Source organism: Bos javanicus, chromosome 13, assembly GCF_032452875.1.
Source record: "Bos javanicus breed banteng chromosome 13, ARS-OSU_banteng_1.0, whole genome shotgun sequence".
NCBI lineage: Eukaryota > Metazoa > Chordata > Mammalia > Artiodactyla > Bovidae > Bos > Bos javanicus.
The window spans coordinates 16,979,133-16,999,812 of NC_083880.1; the positions used below are offsets into that span (position 1 = coordinate 16,979,133).

General features: G+C 52.3%; 1 protein-coding gene across 2 annotated transcripts in view; it reads right to left on the reverse strand.

Annotated features, from left to right (window-relative positions):
- The window catches only part of PFKFB3 (6-phosphofructo-2-kinase/fructose-2,6-biphosphatase 3), a 273,656-nt gene extending 264,144 nt beyond the window's left edge, over window positions 1-9,512 (reverse strand). Inside the window, exon 1 of one of the 2 annotated variants that reach the window (XM_061435770.1) lies at window positions 9,255-9,512. In XM_061435770.1, the coding sequence (XP_061291754.1) occupies window positions 9,255-9,270 (16 nt within the window). In that variant the 5' untranslated portion in view covers window positions 9,271-9,512. The remainder of the gene's footprint in view (window positions 1-9,254) is intronic. The other variant, XM_061435768.1, reaches the window with a different exon arrangement.
- Window positions 9,513-20,680: the final 11,168 nt, after the last annotated feature.

A 20,680-nucleotide genomic window follows, 5' to 3' on the forward strand; every position in this document is an offset into this window, starting at 1 on the left:
TTCTATTTGTTGCTCCAATATGGAAGTTTTCAAACCTACTTCTCCAACAAGAGGGCATCCAGGGGTCATCAAGTCCAAGGCACGAGGGCTGGCGGAAGGTGGGTCAGGTATCCACCATACCAGTTTGCTTGGGATGAGGAGGCAGCTGACTCTGGGGACTGTCAATGCTAAAATGGGGATATCTCAGGGACACGGACTCGACTCTGGTCAGGGAACTAGAAGACTGGCAAAGACTCTTGAGAATCCCCTGGACAGCAAGGAGATCAAACCAGTCAATCCTAAATGAAATCAACCCGAATATTCACGGGGAGGACTGATGCTGAAGCTGAAGCTCCAATACTTTGGCTACCTGATGCGAAGAGCTGACTCATTAGAAAAACCCTGATGCTGGGAAAGATTGAAGGCAGGAGAAGAGGGCAGCAGATAATGAGATAGTTGGATGGCATCACCAACACAATGGACTTGAATTTGAGCAAGCTCCAGGAGAGAGTGAAGGATAGGGAAGCTTGGCGTACTGCAGTCCATGGGGTTGCAGAGTCAGACACGACTATGGGACCGAACAACAGCAGGTACCGAAGATTCCAAATGCCGCAGGGCAACTAAACCTGCGCGCCGCAACTAAAGAGTTCGTGTGCTGCAATGAAAGATCCTGCGTGACACAACTAAAATCCGATGCAGCCAAATAAATACTTTTTAAATAAAAACAACGGTCAATGCTGATTTGACTTGAAAGCCAGTTTCTTCTTACAAAAAGTGTCTGTCTGGAGATCAGCCCAGAGCAAACTGGATCTCTGCAGATGTCCGCTTGCCAAGTCCCAATCCTCCTGAATCCTCTCACGGTTACTCAGCAATCACTGAGCCCCCCAGCCCCGCTGTGACCTGCCCCCTCTGCTGACCATGCAACTGTTAACAGTAACGTGCCCAGCATGTCCACAGGTCAGCCGGGGGCAGTCGTGGGAGCCGCCCCAACTCTCTCTCCCTCCACATCCGATCCATCCATAGACCTGCCATCTCTACCTCCTGAATACATCACCTACAGTCTGGTCCCAGGAGGGCAGCCATGTGCCAGCCTGAGGGTTTTATAATATAGTTGATTTGTGCCTGCCCTCCACCAAGTCCCTCCCAGGGCCTCCCATCCCATTGCAGGGAGGAGGCCAAGGCCTTATAATGGCCTTGAGGGCCCGTACCACCCACCCACCCCTTCTGAACCGTGATCCACACCCACCCTACATCAGCCCCTCCCACCTCCAAACTCAGCCCACAACAGCCGCAGGGCCTTTGCATCTACACACCTCCCTGCCAGACACTCTCCTAAGAAACCACGTGGTTCACTCCCCACTCCCTTCGGTCCCTGCTCAAATGTCCCTTCGGTGACCATCTATTGCAAACAGCAGCGCCTCCCCCGCCCCATACCGCCTTCCCTCGTCTTTCTTGCATTATTTTTCTACCCAGCGCGGATACCCCGTGGACAGGCGCTGTGCTCACTGACTCGCCTGTTACCGTCTGTCTCCCCGTCAGAATGGAAGCCCACGAGGACAGGCGTCTGGCCAGTTCCCTGCTGCACCCTTGGCGCCTCACCCAGTCCTGCTCCACGAGGCAAAGGACAGACATGTGCCGTGCAATCGAAGGACTTCTGGAGGCGACTGAAGTAACCTCACGGGGTCAGGGTCGTCTGAGGCAGCCCATCCAGCCTCCCAGTGCGTCTCCTGCCTTTTCTCCCACGTTCCTCAGCTGTAACCCTCTCTTTCCTCGTGTTCCCCAAACATCTGTTTTCTGATGTTTCCCCAGAGAAAGGTGGCCCTTGCAGATGGATGGCTGCATGGTGGAGGCCTCCCTCCTTTGAGGCAGATGCACAAAGCCCCCCACCCTACTGAGTTTGGGAAGGTCCCTTGCACCCCAAGACCTGCCGGAGACCCTCAGTCACACCCAGAGCCCAAGCGGCAAGAAGTCTGGAGGCGCCGTGAGGGCTTCCTGGTCCCTGAGGTGCAACGAGAGCGTTCTTAGGAGTGCTGGGCTCTCCTTGTTCATGGCCTTGAAGTGAGTTTGCTGAAGCCTGACCAGCCTCCTTGTTAATGAAATGGAACTGACTGGAAATGTCACCGTGTACCTGTATGCTAAGGATGAGACTGTTTCATGAATCTTTCTGTCCAGGCATCAACCCAGTACCATTAAATCAAAATTTCTGGCACATCAGACTTGTTTAAAAAGCCCCCAGTTAACCCAAGTATGGGCTTCCATGGTGGCTCAGCTGGTAAAGAAATCTGCCTGCAATGCAGAAGACCTGGGTTCAATCCCTGGGTTGGGAAGATCCCCTGGAGGAAAGCAAAGCAACCCACTCCAGTGTTCTTGCCTGGAGAATCCCCATGGACAGAGGAACCTGGCGGGCTACTGTCCATGGGGTTGCAAAGAGTCAGATATGACTGAGCAGCTAAGCACAACCCAAGTGTGTGGCCAGAAATAAGACAGACGGTGCCCCTGGAGCCCCGTCCCCGGCCAGCACCTGCCGTCCTCGGACCGTGGTGCCAGGGGCCAGCCTTCCCCAGGGTTCTGCTCGGGTCTGCTGCCCCTGCCGTCCTGGGGCCGTGGTGCCAGGGGCCAGGCCTTCCTCGGGGTTCTGCTTGGGTCTGCTGCCCCTGCTGTCCTGGGGCCATGGTGCCAGGGGCCGGGCCTTCCCGGGGGTTCTGCTCGGGTCTGCTGCCCCTGCCATCCTGGGGCCGGGGTGCCAGGGGCCGGCCTTCCCCAGGGTCCTGCTCGGGTCTTTCTCCCTCTCTCTTCCTGCACCTCGCTAAGCTCCTGTCCACCCCCACGGGCTGATGGAACCTTGCTCTCCCTCTGACTGCACTGGCCCAGGTCCCCAGGCCTCTGGATGAGCCCAAGCAGCCTCAGGGGGAGGCCTCCCTGAACCCTACTCTAGGTTCAGCAGGTCAAGCCCACAGTCAAAACACCAAAGCAGTAGTCAGTCCTTGGAAAGAACACGTTTGTTCCCTCAAGAGCGTCAGTGCCCCTGCCCATCCCAGCAGGGGCAGCCAGGGCCAGACAGTCCCACACCCTCCTGTTGCTCACACATCGCCTGCCTGGCCCCTGCCCAGAGCTTCGACATGCCCCCCACCCCGGCTGGGTCCCCCTGCTCAGTCCCTGGACACAGATGCAGCCAGTATCCAGACGGGCCATCTCAGGCCAGTGGGATAAGGATGTGCTTCTCCCTGGCACCCAGGACACCTTCAGTTGCCACTCTCCTAAGACTTCAACCTGTCCCCTGGAGCTGCTGGGAGAGGCTGTCCAGGGTGCCCAGGACAGAGTCCCTGGAGGACACAGTCCAGTGGGCGCCCCCCCCCACCCCCCGCCTCCCACAGCCCAGCTTAGCTAAAGGAGCTCCAAGGGGCAGACAGAGCAGGAAGTGTGTGTGACGAGCGTCCAAGCCGGGGGGAACATCGGTCCCTGGTCTGGAGCTGGAGCAATCTCAGGGTGCCACCTCCTTGGTTCCAAATGGTCAGCTGAGGCCGAGGGCTGTCCGCACCTCCCGGGACCCATTGGAGATCAGGAGGAAACAGGAAGGCCACCCACAAAGGAGCTGGGTACTGGGAGACAGGTGATGGCTCAGGCAGGCCTGCCCTGGGAAAACCCTGTGAAGTTCAAGGAGAGACTCATGTCCCCTGCAGGGGAGGGTTGGGGGTGGGTGGGGTGCCGGAGGCTTGGACACTTCACGGATCCACAAATCCTGAGCACATGTGAGCAATGGGCACTTTTAGCTCCATACGGAGAAGAAAAGAGCGTCTACCTGCATGGGGCCCCCAGGTCTGAACCCACCAAGGTGCAGACCACACAGGCGCACAGCATCAGGTGCTGTTGTTAAGGACCTACTGTTTCACCCAGAAGCATAAAAAAATAGGGACCATTGTCAGAATCACGTGTGTCTGCCTTGCTTACATTTATGGCTTGGTGTTGTCTTTCTTTTAGATTACACATGGGAGCATGGCCGTAAATCTTTCAGTGATCAGGGAATCTGACAGTCTTACCTCGGCTCTACAACTGCTTACCGCAGAGGAAAATGGAGTTTTGGACAAACTAACCAGGCACAAGGATTTATGGAGCACTTGCAACTACGTGGCTGGATAGAAGTATGAGATCCAAACCCTCCCCAAATCGAGGGCAAGCAAACTGAGCACAAGTAGGCATCTGCAAGAGCCCGATCTGCACAGAATAGATGGAAAACAGGGCAGAGAAGACTTGAACTTGAGCAGGGCCTTAAGGCAGGACCAGAAGCCTGTGTGTATCCACGTGTGTGGATGGTACATCTCCCCCTCCCCAACCCAGGAGGGGGCGGTTAGCTCTCCCAGGGGAGCAGATGCAGGCGCAGAGCCCAGATGTGGGAGCCTGGGGGTCCTGGGGGCCACCACGGGATGCTGAGGACATGGACCACAGCAGAGGACATGCTTTAAGGGAACAGGAAAGCATTAGAGGGGCACAGCTCAGGGGTCGAAGGCCTAGGAGGACAAAGCAGAGGATCCTGTGGGAACAGAGGCCCTTAAGGAAACGAGATGGCCCAGCCTCGCTGGCAGGTGCTTCTCTGGGGCAGAGTCTCTGAGATGGAGCCTCCTGACCAGCAAGCTGCCCCGGACCCAGAGGAGGAGAGCGCCCCACGACATGGCCTGCCTGCACCAGCGCAGAGGGTGGTGCTGGCCCAGCACCAGAGCACTGGGGCTGATGGAGGGATGAGGGACCAGCCCAGCCTTCTGGAGGGTAGAGCCAGGGTCTGCTTTTTGCAATCCTATTGGGAGAGAAAGGAAGGAGAGGGCCTCAGCTTGGGTCCAAAAACCCACTGCCCGCAGCTCACCTGCAGGAACCCCTCAGGGGCCGCCTCTCCTGTGATGGTGGCACTGGTCCGTGCCTCCACTCCCAGCAGGGGCCGGGGCGGCTCCCTGGGCAGCTGTAGCCAATCATCTGGCCAGACCAGGGCACTGAGTCCTGCCCCTGACAGGTGTGCCCTCGGGGCCACGGGAGAGACAAGAACACGACTTGCCTCCACATGCAGCCCCATGCCCTCCTCGGGCCTCCCTCAAGGACTCAGAAGATTCAGGCATCTAAGTTTCTCTCTGCTCCTGTCTAATGTGGAAAACGCTGCTGGTCCATAACTGCAGACTTTTCACGCTGTGCAGTCTCAGCCTGATGCACAAAGTACCAAACACATCCCTGCCTAGCCTACCATGGCGGGCAGAGCTGGAAAGGCAAAGCCTCGGTCCGGCTCTGCTCAGTGCCCGAGCTGACTGCTGCATACAGAGCCTCTGTCCTTCACCCTTGCAGTGGACGGAACAGTCCTGGGGTGGTTGAGAGGGTAAGTGCACACAGGCAGAGCTCTCACCCCAGGACTGGAAGGTGCTCCCTAAGTGTGAGTTTGGTTTCTCACTGTTATTATCAGAAACTCACCCCTCTCTCCCCTTCCCTTCTGAAGGTGGGATGTGCAGGAACACCTAGGACTCCACCATCTAAAGACATTTTTCCAGCTTCTCCACCTGAGAGAGTCCCAAGAATTTGGTCCAAGCCCCAGACTCGGAATGGAGCACCCCTCCACCCCCTAGAAAATCACCATCCAGCCTGGCTTCAAAGTCCTCCAGAGGGGGACATGCCAGGTTCACAGGTTTAATCGCCCGATTCACCGCCTAAGTTTTGGGTTAGGCTCCTTCACTCATTCATTCTTTAGATCGAGCGTCTGCTGTGCGCCAGGCACGCTGGAGGTTCTCTACCTGCAGTCACACCCCCCGGGCGTGATCCACCTGCCGTGATGGGTTCCCACCTAAGTTTTTGCCACTCACTTTGTTCTCACGATTTTCCCCGATGGTCCACATCAGGGTGTTTCATTGTCACTCTAGCCCATCTCAAGATTCCAGCAGTTCAACCAAGGGTCCCACTCTGTTCCCCCAAAACAGCCACCGGCACCCTGGAGCCACCAAGGAGAGAGGCCAGGGCGGGTGTGAACATGGTGAACACGTGAACAGCATGAACATGGTGCTGGCATGTCATCCCCTCAGCCGGCAGGGAAGGTCATCGAAGGTTTCTGCCCGCCACCCCAGCCCCACCGTTCACCCCATTCGGGCTACATGGTTCCTGCTGCTGTCATCACGGCAGGTGGATCACGCCCCGGGGGGTGTGACTGCAGGTAGAGAACCTCCAGCATGCCTGGCACACAGCAGACACTCAATCTAAAGAATGAATGAGTGAAGGAGCACATGAATGAGCAAGCAAGCAAGAGGTGTGCAGTCACAGAACTCTGTCCGCATTACATTCAGTGCCATCGATCGAGCCCCTCCAGAGGCAAGGCACAGGCTGAGAACCAAAGCCTGAGTGGCTATCTGTTTGTCGCCCCAGACCCACTGCCAGGAAGGGCAAGGCCAGGTCCCAGCAGGTTCGGGTCCCCACAAGTTGACCCACATGCACACAACGAGCTTCCTGGCCCTCTGCTGCCAGTGCCCTAGGGTCAGAGAGAGGGAGCGGCAAGTGGTCTCTGCAGGGTCACGAGCCACCAGCATCCTCCAGAGAGGGGCAGGCCCCATCCAGCCACCAGCTCCAGTGACTGCTGGACCTTCAGCGCCCCCGTCCTGGGGTGGGACTGCCGGGGCTTCTGTAATACCCACTGTGGTTTTTCTCTCCCCTATCCTGCACCTTTGTAATAGGACCTTCACTAAGCTCTTCTCAGCTTGCCTGGAACGAGCGGGTCAAGTGCTTCCTGCCAGGCTCTGACCCAGCTGGTCCCCGAATCTGTCTTGCAAGACACAGAAACACAGCCTAGGAGACACAGCGGTCAGTTAGCCTTCTGGATGTGAGCCACAAAGGAGCCCTCCATCTGGCTTCTCGTTGTTTTGCAGGGAGAGAAGCAAAGTCTTTTCATTGCCCATTTTTTAGTTATTTTAAGAAAATAATTAATAGATTCAGATTCAAATTCTTTGAAGTATGAATGAGTGAAGATGCTCAGTCGTGTCTGACTCTTTGCAACCCTATAGGCTGTAGCCTGCCAGGCTCCTCCATCCATGGGATTTTCCAGACAAGAATACTGGAGGGGGTTGTCATTTCCCAGGGATTTCCCAGGGACTGAACTCAGGTCTCCGTCACTACGGGCAGACTCTACCGTTTGAGTCACCAAGGAATCTCCCCTTTAAAGTATGAAAGAGTATGTATGTATATATATACACACACACACACACACACATACATACATACACACACACACTGAAGTCTCAGTATATATACCATGCATATATTCTGTGTATATGTATATATATAGAAGTCTCTAGCCCCGAGATGTTTCCCAGGATGGAGTGCCGCAGCCCTTCTCACAGGCTGACCTTTCCACCTCCTGACAGGTCCAGATGTCTCATCACCGAACTGGACTGAACGTACCTGGTCTGGCCCTAATTTCCACTCACTGTGTTTATTTCTCAACAGGAGGTCCCAACCCAGTCAAGTGGAGAAGTTCTGCTTGGCCTGCAAGCCCGCCGGAGCCCTGCCCTGGCTCACAGCAAAGCTGAAAAAGCCACAAGGGCCATCTCTCACACCCTGGACCCTTCAGGAATCAGCATTCATGGGACAGAGGGGCACGGTTCGCCTGTCCAGGCAGCAACATTCTTCTCTTCGGACTAGGGAGAAAAGTCAAAACACCGTGGGCAGCGTGAGGACAGAGGTCTGCTGTGACTTAACGAGGCTGTCACAGAGGGAAACCTCCACACGTGAACATCAGCTCAGCTGCCCAGGGACCTACTCCTCCTTCGCAAGGCTGGCTCCCTCCCAGTGAATGGCGGCTGTGCCTCCCAGGAGTCTGCCTCCAGAGACCACACGGATGCAGCAGATAAATGACCATTCACGCTGCAGCAACATGAGGTCAGGTGGGGACTCTGGGGAGTGCCCAGAGGCATGGCAGCCCTGTTATATGGAATAATGGAGCCATTGAAGCCAGCCACTTTGGGACCATGCGCCATCAGCATCAGCCAAGGACCTGATTGAACCCTCAGTCCCCGCACTGAGCTGCCACCTACCTTCTCAACATCCCCACAGGCCGGCATGCAGACCGTGCCCCTTCACAACCAGGACCTCACAGTGGCACCGTAGCAACCTCCGTTTAAGGGACAAAGGCCAACAGGGTAATCGGGGCAACCCTAGCATTAATCTGACGATGAATCGAGATGATGAGAGAAGTGTAGAGACGGCCAGAAAGGTGGGTAGAGGCAGCGGGAGGAAGCCACGCAGCCAGTCCTCAGTCCCCAGGTGTTCGAGAGGGAGTCGCTGGCCTGGGTCACTGGTACCCAGGTGGGCGTGGGGAAGCCTTGGGTCCGAGTGACAGTGGGTCCCCGAGCCCTTGGCAACAGAAATACAAAAATCAGGAGTCAATCAGACTGCTCTGTTTGGAAAGTAAACCGAGTCTCCTCCATCCATCCATCAAGGCGCCAACCTGAGGATGGCGCATCCTGGCCCAGCTCTGCAGCGCCCTGGGCACAGCAGGGCCTCATCACCCCGCCAGGAAAATGGGCCATGGGAGTAGCTGGGGCTTTTCTGCAGAGGAACAGGGCCTGAAGGTGGGCCCGGTGGGAAGCTCCGTGCAGGCTGCCGGGCACAGGGAGGCAGGTCTTGCCTGGTAGGCGGGCCGCTCCTCTGCCAGCTGCCCCGCGCGCCTCTCACCAGTCCCACACGTCCCAGCTGACGCGCTCGTACTGCGGATGAAGAAACCGAGACTCCGGTCGGCTAAATGACTTCCCGAGAGTCCGAGGGTAAGTAGAAAAGGCCGGAGGCAGGACTCCCACTCGGATCTGCTTTCACACCTGCGTGCTCCCCCGCCTGTCTCTCTGGGAGGCTCGGACGGCAACCAGAGCGCGCCGCCGGGACCCCACGCTGCGAGCCTCTCGCCACCTCTGGCCGCCATAGAACACTCCCTTCCCAAATCTTCAGCCCGCCGGGAGAATCCGATTCCACCTGCATCTCAGAACTTGCTGCGGCACGATCGGGGTTGGTCCAAGTACCGCGACCCACGCTCTGCGCGCGGCCTCCGCCGCGCACGCTGCACACCGGCTCGGGCACGTCGGTGTGAGCCCACAGGGTGGCCGGAGGCGGCGACGCGGGGTCGGAGGAGCCGCGCGGAAAGAGAGGGGCATTACGGGACCGGCGGGCACACCGAGAAGCCCGGGTGCCCGAGCCCTACCGGCCTCCCCGAGCACCTGGCCGCTCAGGTCTCCCGCCCAGGCCCGAGCGCGCTCCGCGGGGACCCCGCCTACCTTTTCGGAAGGGCATCGCGGAGAAGTGCTCCCGGGACACTGAGGCCGAGCGACGTCCGAGTGCCAGCCCCGTGGCTCGGGGGCGCCTGCGGGCGCCGGGTGTCGGGCGAGGGAGGGGAAAGGGACATATTTGGGCAAAGGCCGGCGCGTCACCGGCGGAGGGAGGAACCGCGGCGGAGCGGGAAGCGCGGCCCCAGGGCGGGCCTCGCGGAAACCGTTTAACCCTTGCGCTCCCGGCCGGCCGGCGGCGCCGGCGGTCTCCCAGCTACTGCTGGGGTCCGAGTCCCGAACTCCCCGACGCCCGGCCTGCCTCTCCTGACGCATCTGAGCGGAAACTCCTGATCGGGAACAAAATCTACTCCCTTATCAAAGCCTTCGGGCTGCTCGGGGGGCTTCATCCCTGGAAGTGTTGGGAGAACTTTATTGGATTTTAATCTTTTTGTCCTCAGGCCCAGGATATGGCTCCAACGCTGGCTGAACTGATTTGAAATTAAATGAGGGCTGGAGGGAGCAGCCACACACACAGCTCAATAAGTATGTTAAAAAATAATGATGGTAGTGGGACTTACGGAACTGTAACCCAGAGAATTGGGGGAGGGGCGTTGCCCCTCACGTTACTGGTTTGCTTTCGAGACCAGCACCTGAGAAAATGCTTTATAATGTGATGGACTCAAAAAGCCTCGAAGGCAGGTCATCCTTCCAGTCAAGTAGGAGTTAATTCCTGTGACAAGTGCTATTTCACGTTACAGTTTGAAGATGTTAGCATAATCTCCTGATCTAATATTTAAAGCATCCATGCAAATAGCAGTTGGCATTTCTATGTAGTGAAAACTACCAACCAGGTGAGGTGGAAAAGTCAAAGCCAGTAGTGTGGTTTTTAAAATTTTTTTTCTTAATCAGAATCTGAACCATTACTGCTTAACAGTCCTAACTACCTCCTCACCCCCACCTCCCCCCCCACCTCCCCCCGCCCCACCGCACCCTGTTTTGAAAAAAGGAAGTGGTCATTGGGTCAGACTGTCAAGGGCCCTGGTGGAGCCTTCTAGAAAGACAGTGTTACATGGACCCAGCTAGAGAGTCCGGAGAAGGCAATGGCACCCTACTCCAGTACTCTTGCCTGGATAATCCCATGGATGGAGGAGCCTGGTGGGCTGCAGTCCATGGAGTCGCTAAGAGTCGAACACGACTGAGCAACTTCACTTTCCCTTTTCACTTTCATGCATTGGAGAAGGAAATGGCAACCCACTCCAGTGTTCTTGCCTGGAGAATCCCAGGGACGGGGAGCCTGGTGGGCTGCCGTCTATGGAGTCGAATTGAGTTGGACACAACTGAAGCGACTTAGCAGCAGCAGCAGCAGAGAGTAGGCTAGTGAGCCCTGGTGAGTGTGGACGTCAGTCTGCCCACAGGAGCAGGAAGTGAGGGACAGTTGGGAGAGCCCCAGATTCAATTCCATGATCAGCTCCCTCTGCCCTTTTCTCCCACCATGAGCATAATGCGTGGTGGCCGTGCACTTTACTCCATGGTCTGAGCTGCCACGGAAGGCAATTTTTATCTAAGTGCACAGATAAAGTGCACAGGACTGCACATCACAGATGCAGACTGCTCTGAGTCACTGAAGCCAGAGGACGTGCACTTTGCAATGACAGCCCTTTTGTCCTTCTGGTTGGCACCTTTACTGCTCTATGGACTTGAGTGACTATGAAATACAGTAAGAAATCTTTGGTCTTTTGTACCGGTTCTCGGCACACAGCTCCTAAAACCTTTGAAATCTCTGGAGTGATCTTTTGTATGCTAGTTAGAAGAGCAGTGGCCAGGAGCCCCTCGATAGTTTCGGGATAGGAGCCGGTGGTCAGAAAGACCCAGTGTGATTAGAGGACTGGAAATGGAGCTCAATCACCAATGGGCAATGATTTAATTAATCATACCTACAAAATGAAACCTCAGTCAAAACCCCACCATGGCAGGGTTGGGAGAGCTTCTGGATGGTGGGCATGTGGAGGTGCTGGGAGGGTGGGGCACCCAAAGAGGCCTGGAGGTTCTCTGCCCCCCTCCCCTCTCCCCTGCCCCCTTCATCTCCTCTGCCTGGCCGCTTCTGACTTGCATCCTCTACATTAGCATTAGTTGCTCAGTCATGTCCAACTCTTTGCAACCCCGTGGATTATAGCCCACCAGGCTCCTCTGTTCATGGAATTCTCCAAGCAAGAATACTGGGGCGGGTAGCCATTCCCTTCTCCAGGGGCTCTTCCTGGCCCAGGGATCAAACCTGCATCTCCTGCATTGCAGGCAAGTTTCTTTAGTATCTGAGCCACCATAGTAGCAGTAAAGTAAATACTTTTCTGGCTTCTGTGAGCCTGTCTAGCCAATTATCAAACCTAAAAGGATGGGGTTGGAGGAACCCCACACTTTGCAGCCAAACGCGACAGAAAATGGTACCCTGGGCAGTACTTGTGACAGGTGTCTGAAACAGGGCAGTCTTGAGGGACTAAGCCCGTAACCTGTGGGATATGGGCTAAACCCAGGTAGTTTCAGAACTGAGTTGAACTTCAGGACATCCAGTGGGACAAATGGCTGTTGGTGTGGAAAACCCAAACATTTGGTATCAGAAGGGCTGAGTAAAACCAGTTCATATTCATGCAGCCTGAACTCTCCACTCTGAGTATAATGCAGCATAGGAAACAGGACTCCTTACAGTCTGGTTTCCCTCCCATTTTCAGAGAGCAGCCCTCTCCGATTTTTGTGGTGTCTGTTTAACATCCCTGAGAACATTTGTTCTTTCATCAACAGTCAGAGGCAGCCAACAAGGATTGATGTCAACATATAATAACAGAGTGCTTCTGCTTGTCCCTTGCAGAAGGGAGCAAATAACCCAGGCAAGTTCCCACAAGAGGTAAGAGTGTCATGGACAGTGGGATTTGCTGAAGCACTAACTTATCACAGGCATTGCTGGTGGGGAATGGGCTGGGGTGGTGGGTCATGGTCCTCTGGTTTGCAGATGTGGAGGAAAAGTCGGGAGCGATTTGAAATTTAGAATACGTTCCCAGGCCCTGTCACCAGTGTAACATGAGTCATAAACTAAGTCATGTCATCAGTGTTCAGCAGATTTCAATTGTGTCAGCTGACATTTCTGTCCTCAGTCTAATGGAGTATTGATTCAACACTTCTTCTCTACTAAGGAGCTCTTAGTGCATCGAAGTGGCATTTTAAAAACCTACCCTAATTTCTAGAACTGTGAGGAAACTCCAGGGCCTCCCCTAGTCCCCAGTTGATCGTCAGTTTAGGATGGTCACCATTAGCAGAATCATCTGAGGTCCTGTGGCCAGAGGCACTCAACTTGCAGGCAGAAGAGGAGAGGAGGCTGGAGGGCTGCTCATACGGATCGCTGGGCCTCAGCCCTTGTTTCTGATTCAGTCTGGGGTGGGGCCCAGTAACCGACCCATCTGTCAAGAAGCCCAGGTTATAAGGATGCTGCTGGTTCTCCTGGTTGAGACTGCGCTTAGAGAACCAAGAGGAAAGTGAAGCTTAGATGGGAGGCGGGGGACTGGAGGAGCCAGATCCAGCATCTCTGGCTCTGTTTTCCCCGGATGTGAGCTGCCTTCTCCTGGCTTTGGTGCCCTGTGCCCAAGCTCTTGGCAGGAAGTGCCCAGGGCACAGCCTCTGATATTTTCTCTGCAGGAAGAAAAGGGTCCCCACCCAGATTTCTTTTCTGATTCATAGGCAGAAGGCTCTCGTGTCCTCTCATAAGGATAGGAACACTCAAATAGGAAGAAAACTCACAGTCTTTCCCCCGGAAACTCACCCATCCCACCTGCAGCCTTTCCTTCCCCAGGTATTTGGGCATCTGCATTTTCAAGCCTTGTCTCCCTGATCATAGAACGTTAGGCTTTGTCTCCAGTGAAGAGTTCCCAGGCCAAAGAAGGGACCTGGGAAATTTTGATGGGGGCCGAGAACAGTGGTAAAAAAGAGTGTATGAAGGAGGAAGGAAGAGGAGGGGCCCAGGGGAACGGCCCCACCCCACCTCCGCCAGACTCCCAGGGAGGAGAGTCCAGGGGCTGTCCCCACTGTGCTGGCTCCCATGGCCTAGCTGCCCCTCACTCTTCCCGGCTCCTGGGTGTCTGCAGACCCACAGTCCGCACAGGGGAGGGCGGATGCAAAGAGCAGAGCTGAAGAGTGAGAATCCCCACTTCGTGCTTCCTAAGCTGGGTGACAGCCCCCTTGGAGCCTGTGTGTCTGGTCCATAAATGGGGAAGCTTCCTTCTTCGTGGGTTGCTGTAAGGATTTGAACTCATGTTTGCCTGGAGCACAAGTGCCCAGTAAGAGGTATTAATAGTTATCAGTAACATTAATAATAATAGATCTGAAAGTGGAGAGAGGCTCCTTCCACGGTCACTGAGTGGGAAGGGTCCCTGCAGAGGAGGTGAGTGATGGGAGCGCCTGGGGAGGCATGGGGTAGGCGCACATGGCTGGCCCAGGTAACGTGGCGGCTGAGGTTCAGGGGGGTCAAGTGTAGCAAGAGGAGTCCAGCTGCCGGCGGATGAGCTCCCCTTGACTCTGTGTTTTACCAAAAGGTGAGTGTGTGTCTGTGTGTGACGATGAAAGGGTCAATGATCCACAGTATCAGAGCATGACCATTAAGTGTATTTCTATGGAAATAGCCAAGACATGCATGGAAACAACAGAAATGTCCATCAACAGATGAACGGATAAAGAAGATGTGGTACATATATACAGTAAACTATCACTCAGCCATAAAAAGAATGAAATAATGCCATTTACAGCTACATTGATGAACCTAGAGATTATCACACTAAGTGAAGTAAGTTAGGAAAAAAAAAGACAAATACCATGTGATATTACTTATATGTGGAATCTAAACTATGATACATATGTACAAAATAGAAACAGAATCACAGATATTGAGGACAGATTTGTGTCTGCTAAGGGGTAGAGCATTAGGGGAGGGGTGGACTGGGAGTCTGGGGTCAGCAGATGCAATTATTTATAGGATGGATAAACAGCAAGGTCCTACTGTAGAGCACAGGGAACTACATTCAGTATCCTGTGATGAACCATAATGGAAAGAGTATGAAAAAGAATATATATGTGTATAACTGAGTCAGTTTGCTATGCAGCAAAAATTAACACAATGTTGTGAATCAACTATACTTCAATAAAATTTTAAAAATGAACAGTCCTGTGGACATGTCTACATACTCACAGATCTTGGTTTCTAAATACCAATCTCTGAATAAAGGACCCAGGAGACCTTGGAGTATTGGAGCAGGAAAGATGAGGGTGCCAGGAAATCATGAACCATTACACCGAGGTATCAACAAGTGACAGGCGCGTGTCCAGAAGACCCAGGGGCCAGCCTGCAAGGGCTCCTCTGGGGCAGTTAGGGCAACAAGATAAATCATGGTTGTAATGGGTTCTGACCCACAGAAGAAAGAAAGATTCCCTGAATCCACATTAAAATAAATAGGTAGGTGAGTAAACAAATGGGACTGGAAGGAACACTCTTCCTCACAAATTCTAGGACTTGTAGAAATTTACTGAAATTATTAGAATTCTAGCTAATAAATGTAGAAGGAAATTATAGAACCAGGAACTTTTTGGCAAATCCCACGGCAGTAATTGTTTCACAGAATCATCGGTGATTGCTAAAATCATTGAGCAAAAATACGGTGAGAAACAGGATACCAACAGGCTCACAGTGTTTCCCACAAGGTAATTATTCATGAGAAAGGGGAAGAAGGCAGCTTTACGATGGAGAAAGCAGGCAGCTGCTTTGGCCAAGGGATCAACACGAACGCCTTCCATGAGGGACCAAATGGGGCCTCTTGACACAGTGCACCGAGAAGGACACAGTGTCACATCTTCCATGCTCTTGCCAAAAATCCGTACTCTGAATTTAATCGCCAGGAAAAAACAGGCACCTAAAATAAGGGGCATTCTACAAAATAACCAGTTGATACTTCTTCAAATACATCAAAATCACGAAGACGAAGACTGAGGAGGTGTTCCAGATGAGAGGGAGGGCTGACAGCTTCCTGCACTGCAACTGGACCACAAAGGGGATGCCAGCGGGGCGGCTGGGGGGTGTGTTCACTTCCAGACTTGAATAGCTGTGCTGTGTTTATGCAACAGTTGGGGGACTGCAGGGAAGGGGTTTTGGGAATGCTGTGTACTGTGTACAACTTTTTTGTGAGTCTGAAATTAATTAAAAATGAAATGGTTTAAAAAGTCAAAACATAATTACAGATGCTGGAGAGCTCACTAAATGAAAAGACTCCCAAACTGACTTGGCCATGTGACCACCCGCTGCTTACCCTAGTGACTGGAACTGCCCAAGGGCCGGGTGGCCCGAGTGATGACAAACCCAGTGCCTTATCACTGCCCATCTACTGGGCCACAGTTCTGTAGGTCAGAGGTCACACAGCGGGACTGGGCTCTCTGCTCAGGGTCTCCCGAGGTTGAACCACGGTGTCAGCTGGGCTCAGGTCTCACCAGGAGGCTCTGGAGACAAACACGCTTCAGGGCCCTTTCTCGGAGGCAGAATTCAGTTCCCACGGCTACGATAGCAAGGTCCCCGGGTCCCGCTGGCTGTCCGCGGGCCACACTCTGCTCCCAGAAGCTGCCTGTGTTGCTGACACATGGCCCCTCCATCTTCAAGACCACGAATCCTTATGCATTGAGCGCTGACATCTGGGACCAGCTGGAGAAAACTCTCCACCTTAAAGACTCGGTCCCACTCAGATAATCGCCCCCTCTTAAGGCCAGCTGGCTTAGGATCTTAATTCTATCTGCAGTTTCCTCCTTGGCAGTACCTAGACTCACGTTTGCCAGGATCGCTGCAGAGGTGTGTGTAGAGCAGAGCCAGGGCTCTTGGGGGCCACATGAGAATCCTGCCTACCACGGAGAGTAACCTCTTAAACTGAACACATATATGAACTGGCATGTGGATGGGGGAGCAGACTACCCACAGTGAGGACTACTCACAAGTGAGTCTGACCCACCTTGGCCATGGCTGATTCTCAGAGGGGACTCCTTTGTCTCTGAGCACTCCTCCTGCGTCTGCTGCTTAAGCATGACGTTGATCATGTCATCCGTTATCCTCTCTTCTTCCAACTGGAGTTTCAGAAGTCAGAATTTAGTCTCTAGGGGACAGAGCCTTTTCAAACCCTTGATTAATGTCCCCAAGGCAGGCGAGCACCTTTGTATCTCTTGCTCAACTGTGCCTGCAGCTTTGGGAGCAGTTACCGCTGTGCCTGCTGGGAACATGCGCCCTGAGGCCAACCTGCTCCGTTGGGGACAGTCACCCCTTTCTTCAGAAGTAAAGACTAGCTGAAGTGAGGCTCCAAAGTCGTGGTTGGCCTTTTTGAGCTGCTGAGAGTTCAACTTGGGCCTTTGAAGCCCGCGGGGCCCAGGGATGGGTTTACCTTGAGGAAGGAGCCACTGAAAACGTCAGAGTCCTAAAGGACTCGGAGCGTAACCAGTCTGCTGCTGGGAAGCCACTCCTGTGTCAGTACAACTAGGCTTTTATTTAATGTTATAAAGGGCTTTCATGTGTTTTTTTCACTGCACTGACAAGTTTCTGATTCAAGCAGCATCCAGCATTCACCCCGTTTCGTGAATGACAAAGCTAGCCCCATGGGGGAAGTGGCTTGCTTTGGTGGCTGGGCCAGACCAAGACAGACTAGAGACCGGAATCTCCAGGGAGCTGGGCTCTCTCTTGCCGTCAGTGTCCTTGGGCGGGATATCAGGATCCTCTGGGGGTTAGCTCAGCCGGGAATCGGGGGCCATTCAGTCTTGGTGTATTTTGTCTCGATAACCTATTTATGGCTGAGTAGCCAGGATGCCTCTTTCCCAGAAATTAGGCTAAACCTCTCGGGCCAAGTGGTGGCTTTCCACCCCATTACAGTTTGAGAATACACTGCTGCCTCTGAAGGGGAAAATAGGAGTCACTGTGATTTCAATTAGTCACATAATCACTTCTGGGGGAAAAGGGTACGTGTTCCTTACTAGGGGACACTTCACTTTTAATAAAGATACTCGGGTCACAAGGTAACTAGCAGCAAGAAGGGCGCTGGGCACGCTGGCACAGGCGCAAGCAGCGGTCACACAGTAAACAGCCTAGAGGAAGTCAGGCTCTGGAGAAAACGATGCAGGCCGAGGGAAACGGCCTGGCCAGATGCAACCCTCATGCGAGGGAGGGGACTTGTGGCTCAAGTGTTGCTGGAGACCACCGGTCACCCTGCAAGGACAGCCGACCTCTCATGCTATGCCTCCAGCTGGGTCTCCTACCCCTTGTTTCATTCCTTCCTGAATCTAACTTCCGGCACCTGTGGTCCTATTCAAAAGCAGAATGACTCCGTAATCCTGTTTACTGTCCCCTCAGTTTGAGCTCTGAGCCTGCCTGGTACATAGTAGGTGCCTAATGAACATTTATTGCATGAATGATGGATGAATATTTAGAAGACTGTGCTCCTAAAGGCTTATAGCTATGACATTCATCTCTGTATCTCCAGCTCCAAGAGCCTGGTTCACTGTAGGTGCACAATCATTGTTAAAGGAATGAGTCAGCTGATCACAAAGCTACCCTTGCTGAATATGGATTCTTATTTCTGTCTGGCTTGGACTCTAAATAACATTTTGTCCTCTGTGTCACTGGTTTTGCACAATGTATGGCATGTGGAAAATGCTCAGTAAACACGGAAAAGTGCAATTTAATAAATAATACCTCCTAAGTTCAGTTCAGTTCAGTCACTCAGTCATGTCTGACTCTTTGAGACCTCATGGAATACAGCACCCAGGCCTCCCTGTTCATCACCAAGTCCCAGAGTTTACTCAAACTCATGTCCATTGAGTCAGTGATGCCATCCAGCCATCTCATCCTCTGTCGTCCCCTTCTTCTGCCTTCAATCTTTCCCAGCATCAGGGTCTTTTCAAATGAGTCAGTTCTTCCTATCAGGTGACCAAAGTATTGGAGTTTCAGCTTCAACATCAACATTCATTGTGATTCCAATGAATATTCAGGACTGATTTCCTTTAGGATGGACTGGTTTGATCTCCTTGCACTCCAAGGGACTTTCAAGAGTCTTCTCCAACACCACAGTTCAAAAGCATCAATTCTTTGGCGCTCAGCTGACTTTATAGTCTATATCCATACATGACTACTGGAAAAACCATAGCCTTGACTAGATGGAACTTTGTTGGCAAAGTAATGTTTCTGCTTTTCAATATGCTCTCTCAGTTCAGTTCAGTTCAGTCGCTCAGTCGTGTCCAACTCTTTGCGACCCCATGAATTGCAGCACGCCAGGCCTCCGTGTCCATCACAAACTCCTGGAGTTCACTCAAACTCATGTGCATCCAGTCGGTGATGCCATCCAGCCATCTCATCCTCTGTCGTCCCCTTCTCCTCCTGCCCCCAATCCCTCCCAGCATCAGACTCTTTTCCAATGAGTCAACTCTTCGCATTGAGGTGGCCAAAGTATTGGAGTTTCAGCTTTAGCATCATTCCTTCCAAAGAACACCCAGGACTGATCTCCTTTAATATGCTATCTAGGTTGGTCATAACTTTTCTTCCAAGGAGCAAGCATCTTTTAATTTCATGGCTGCAGTCACCATCTGCAGTGATTTTGGAGCCCCCCAAAAATAAAGTCAGCCACTGTTTCCCCATCTATTTCTCATGAAGTGATGGGACCAGATACCATGATCTTAGTTTTCTGAATGTTGAGCTCTAAGCCAACTTTTTCACTCTCCTCTTTCACTTTCATCAAGAGGCTGTTTAGCTTCTCTTCATTTTCTGCCATAAGGGTGGTGTCATCTGCATATCTGAGTTTATTGATATTTCTCCCGGCAATCTTGATTCCAGCTTGTGCTTCATCCAGCCCAGTGTTTCTCATGATGTACTCTGCATATAAGTTAAATAAGCAGGGTAACAATATACAGCCTTGACGTACTCCTTTTCCTATTTGGAACCAGTCTGTTGTTCCATGTTCAGTTCTAACCTTTGCTTCCTGACCTGCATACAGGTTTCTCAAGAGGCAGGTCAGATGGTCTGGTATTCCCATCTCTTGAAGAATTTTTCACAGTTTGTGGTGATCCACACAGTCAAAGGCTTTGGCATGGTCAATAAAGCAGAAATAGATGTTTTTTCTGGAACTCTCTTGCTTTTTTGCATGATCCCCAATGAATGTTGGCAATTTGATCTCTGGTTCCTCTGCCTTTTCTAAAACCAGCTTCAACATCTGGAAGTTCACAGTTCACATACTGTTGAAGCCTGGCTTGGAGAATTTTGAGCACTACTTTACTAGCGTGTGAGGTCAGTGCAATTGTGTGGTAGTTTGAGCATTCTTTGGCACTGCCTTTTTTTGGGGATTGGAATGAAAACTGACCTTCTCCAGTCCTGTGGCCACTGCTGAGTTTTCCAAATTTGCTGGCATATTGAGTGCAGCACTTTCACAGCATCATCTTTCAGGATTTGAAATACTCAACTGGAATTCCATCACCTCCACTAGCTTTGTTTGTAGTGATGCTTTCTAAGGCCCACTTGACTTCACATTCCAGGATGTCTGGCTCTAGGTCAGTGATCACACCATTGTGATTATCTGGGTCATGAAGATCTTTTTTGTACAGTTTCTGTGTATTCTCGCCACCTCTTCTTAATATCTTCTGCTTCTTTTAGGTCCATACCATTTCTGTCCTTTATTGAGCCCATCTTTGCATGAAATGTTCCCTTGGTCTCTCTAAATCTCTTGAAGAGATCTCTAGTCTTTGCCATGCTGTTGTTATCCTCTATTTCTTTGCACTGATCACCGAGGAAGGCTTTCTTATCTCTCCTTGCTATTCTTTGGAACTCTGCATTCAAATGGGTATATCTCTCCCTTTCTCCTTTGCTTTTCATTTCTCTTCTATTCACATCTATTTGTAAGGCCTTCTCAGACAGCCATTTTGCTTTTTTGCATTTCCTTTTCTTGGGGATGGTCTTGATCCCTGTCTCTGTATAATGTCACGAACCTCTGTCAATAGTTCATCAGGCACTCTATCAGATCTAGTCTCTTAAATCTATTTCTCACTTCCACTGTATAAGGGATTTGATTTAGGTCATACCTGAATGGTCTAGTGGTTTTCCCTACTTTCTTCAATTTAAGTCTGAATTTGGCAATATCATAATCTGAGCCACACTCAGCTCCTAGTCTTGTTTTTGCTGACTGTATAGAGCTTCTCCATATTCAGCTGCGAAGAATATAATCAATCTGATTTCTGTGTTGACCATGTGTAGAGTCTTCTCCTGTGTTGTTTGAAGAGGGTGTTTGCTATGACCAGTGCGTTCTCTTGGCAAAATTCTATTAGCCTTTGCGCTGCTTCATTTTGTATTCCAAAGCCAAATTTGCCTGTTACTCCAGGTGTTTCTTGACTTCCTACTT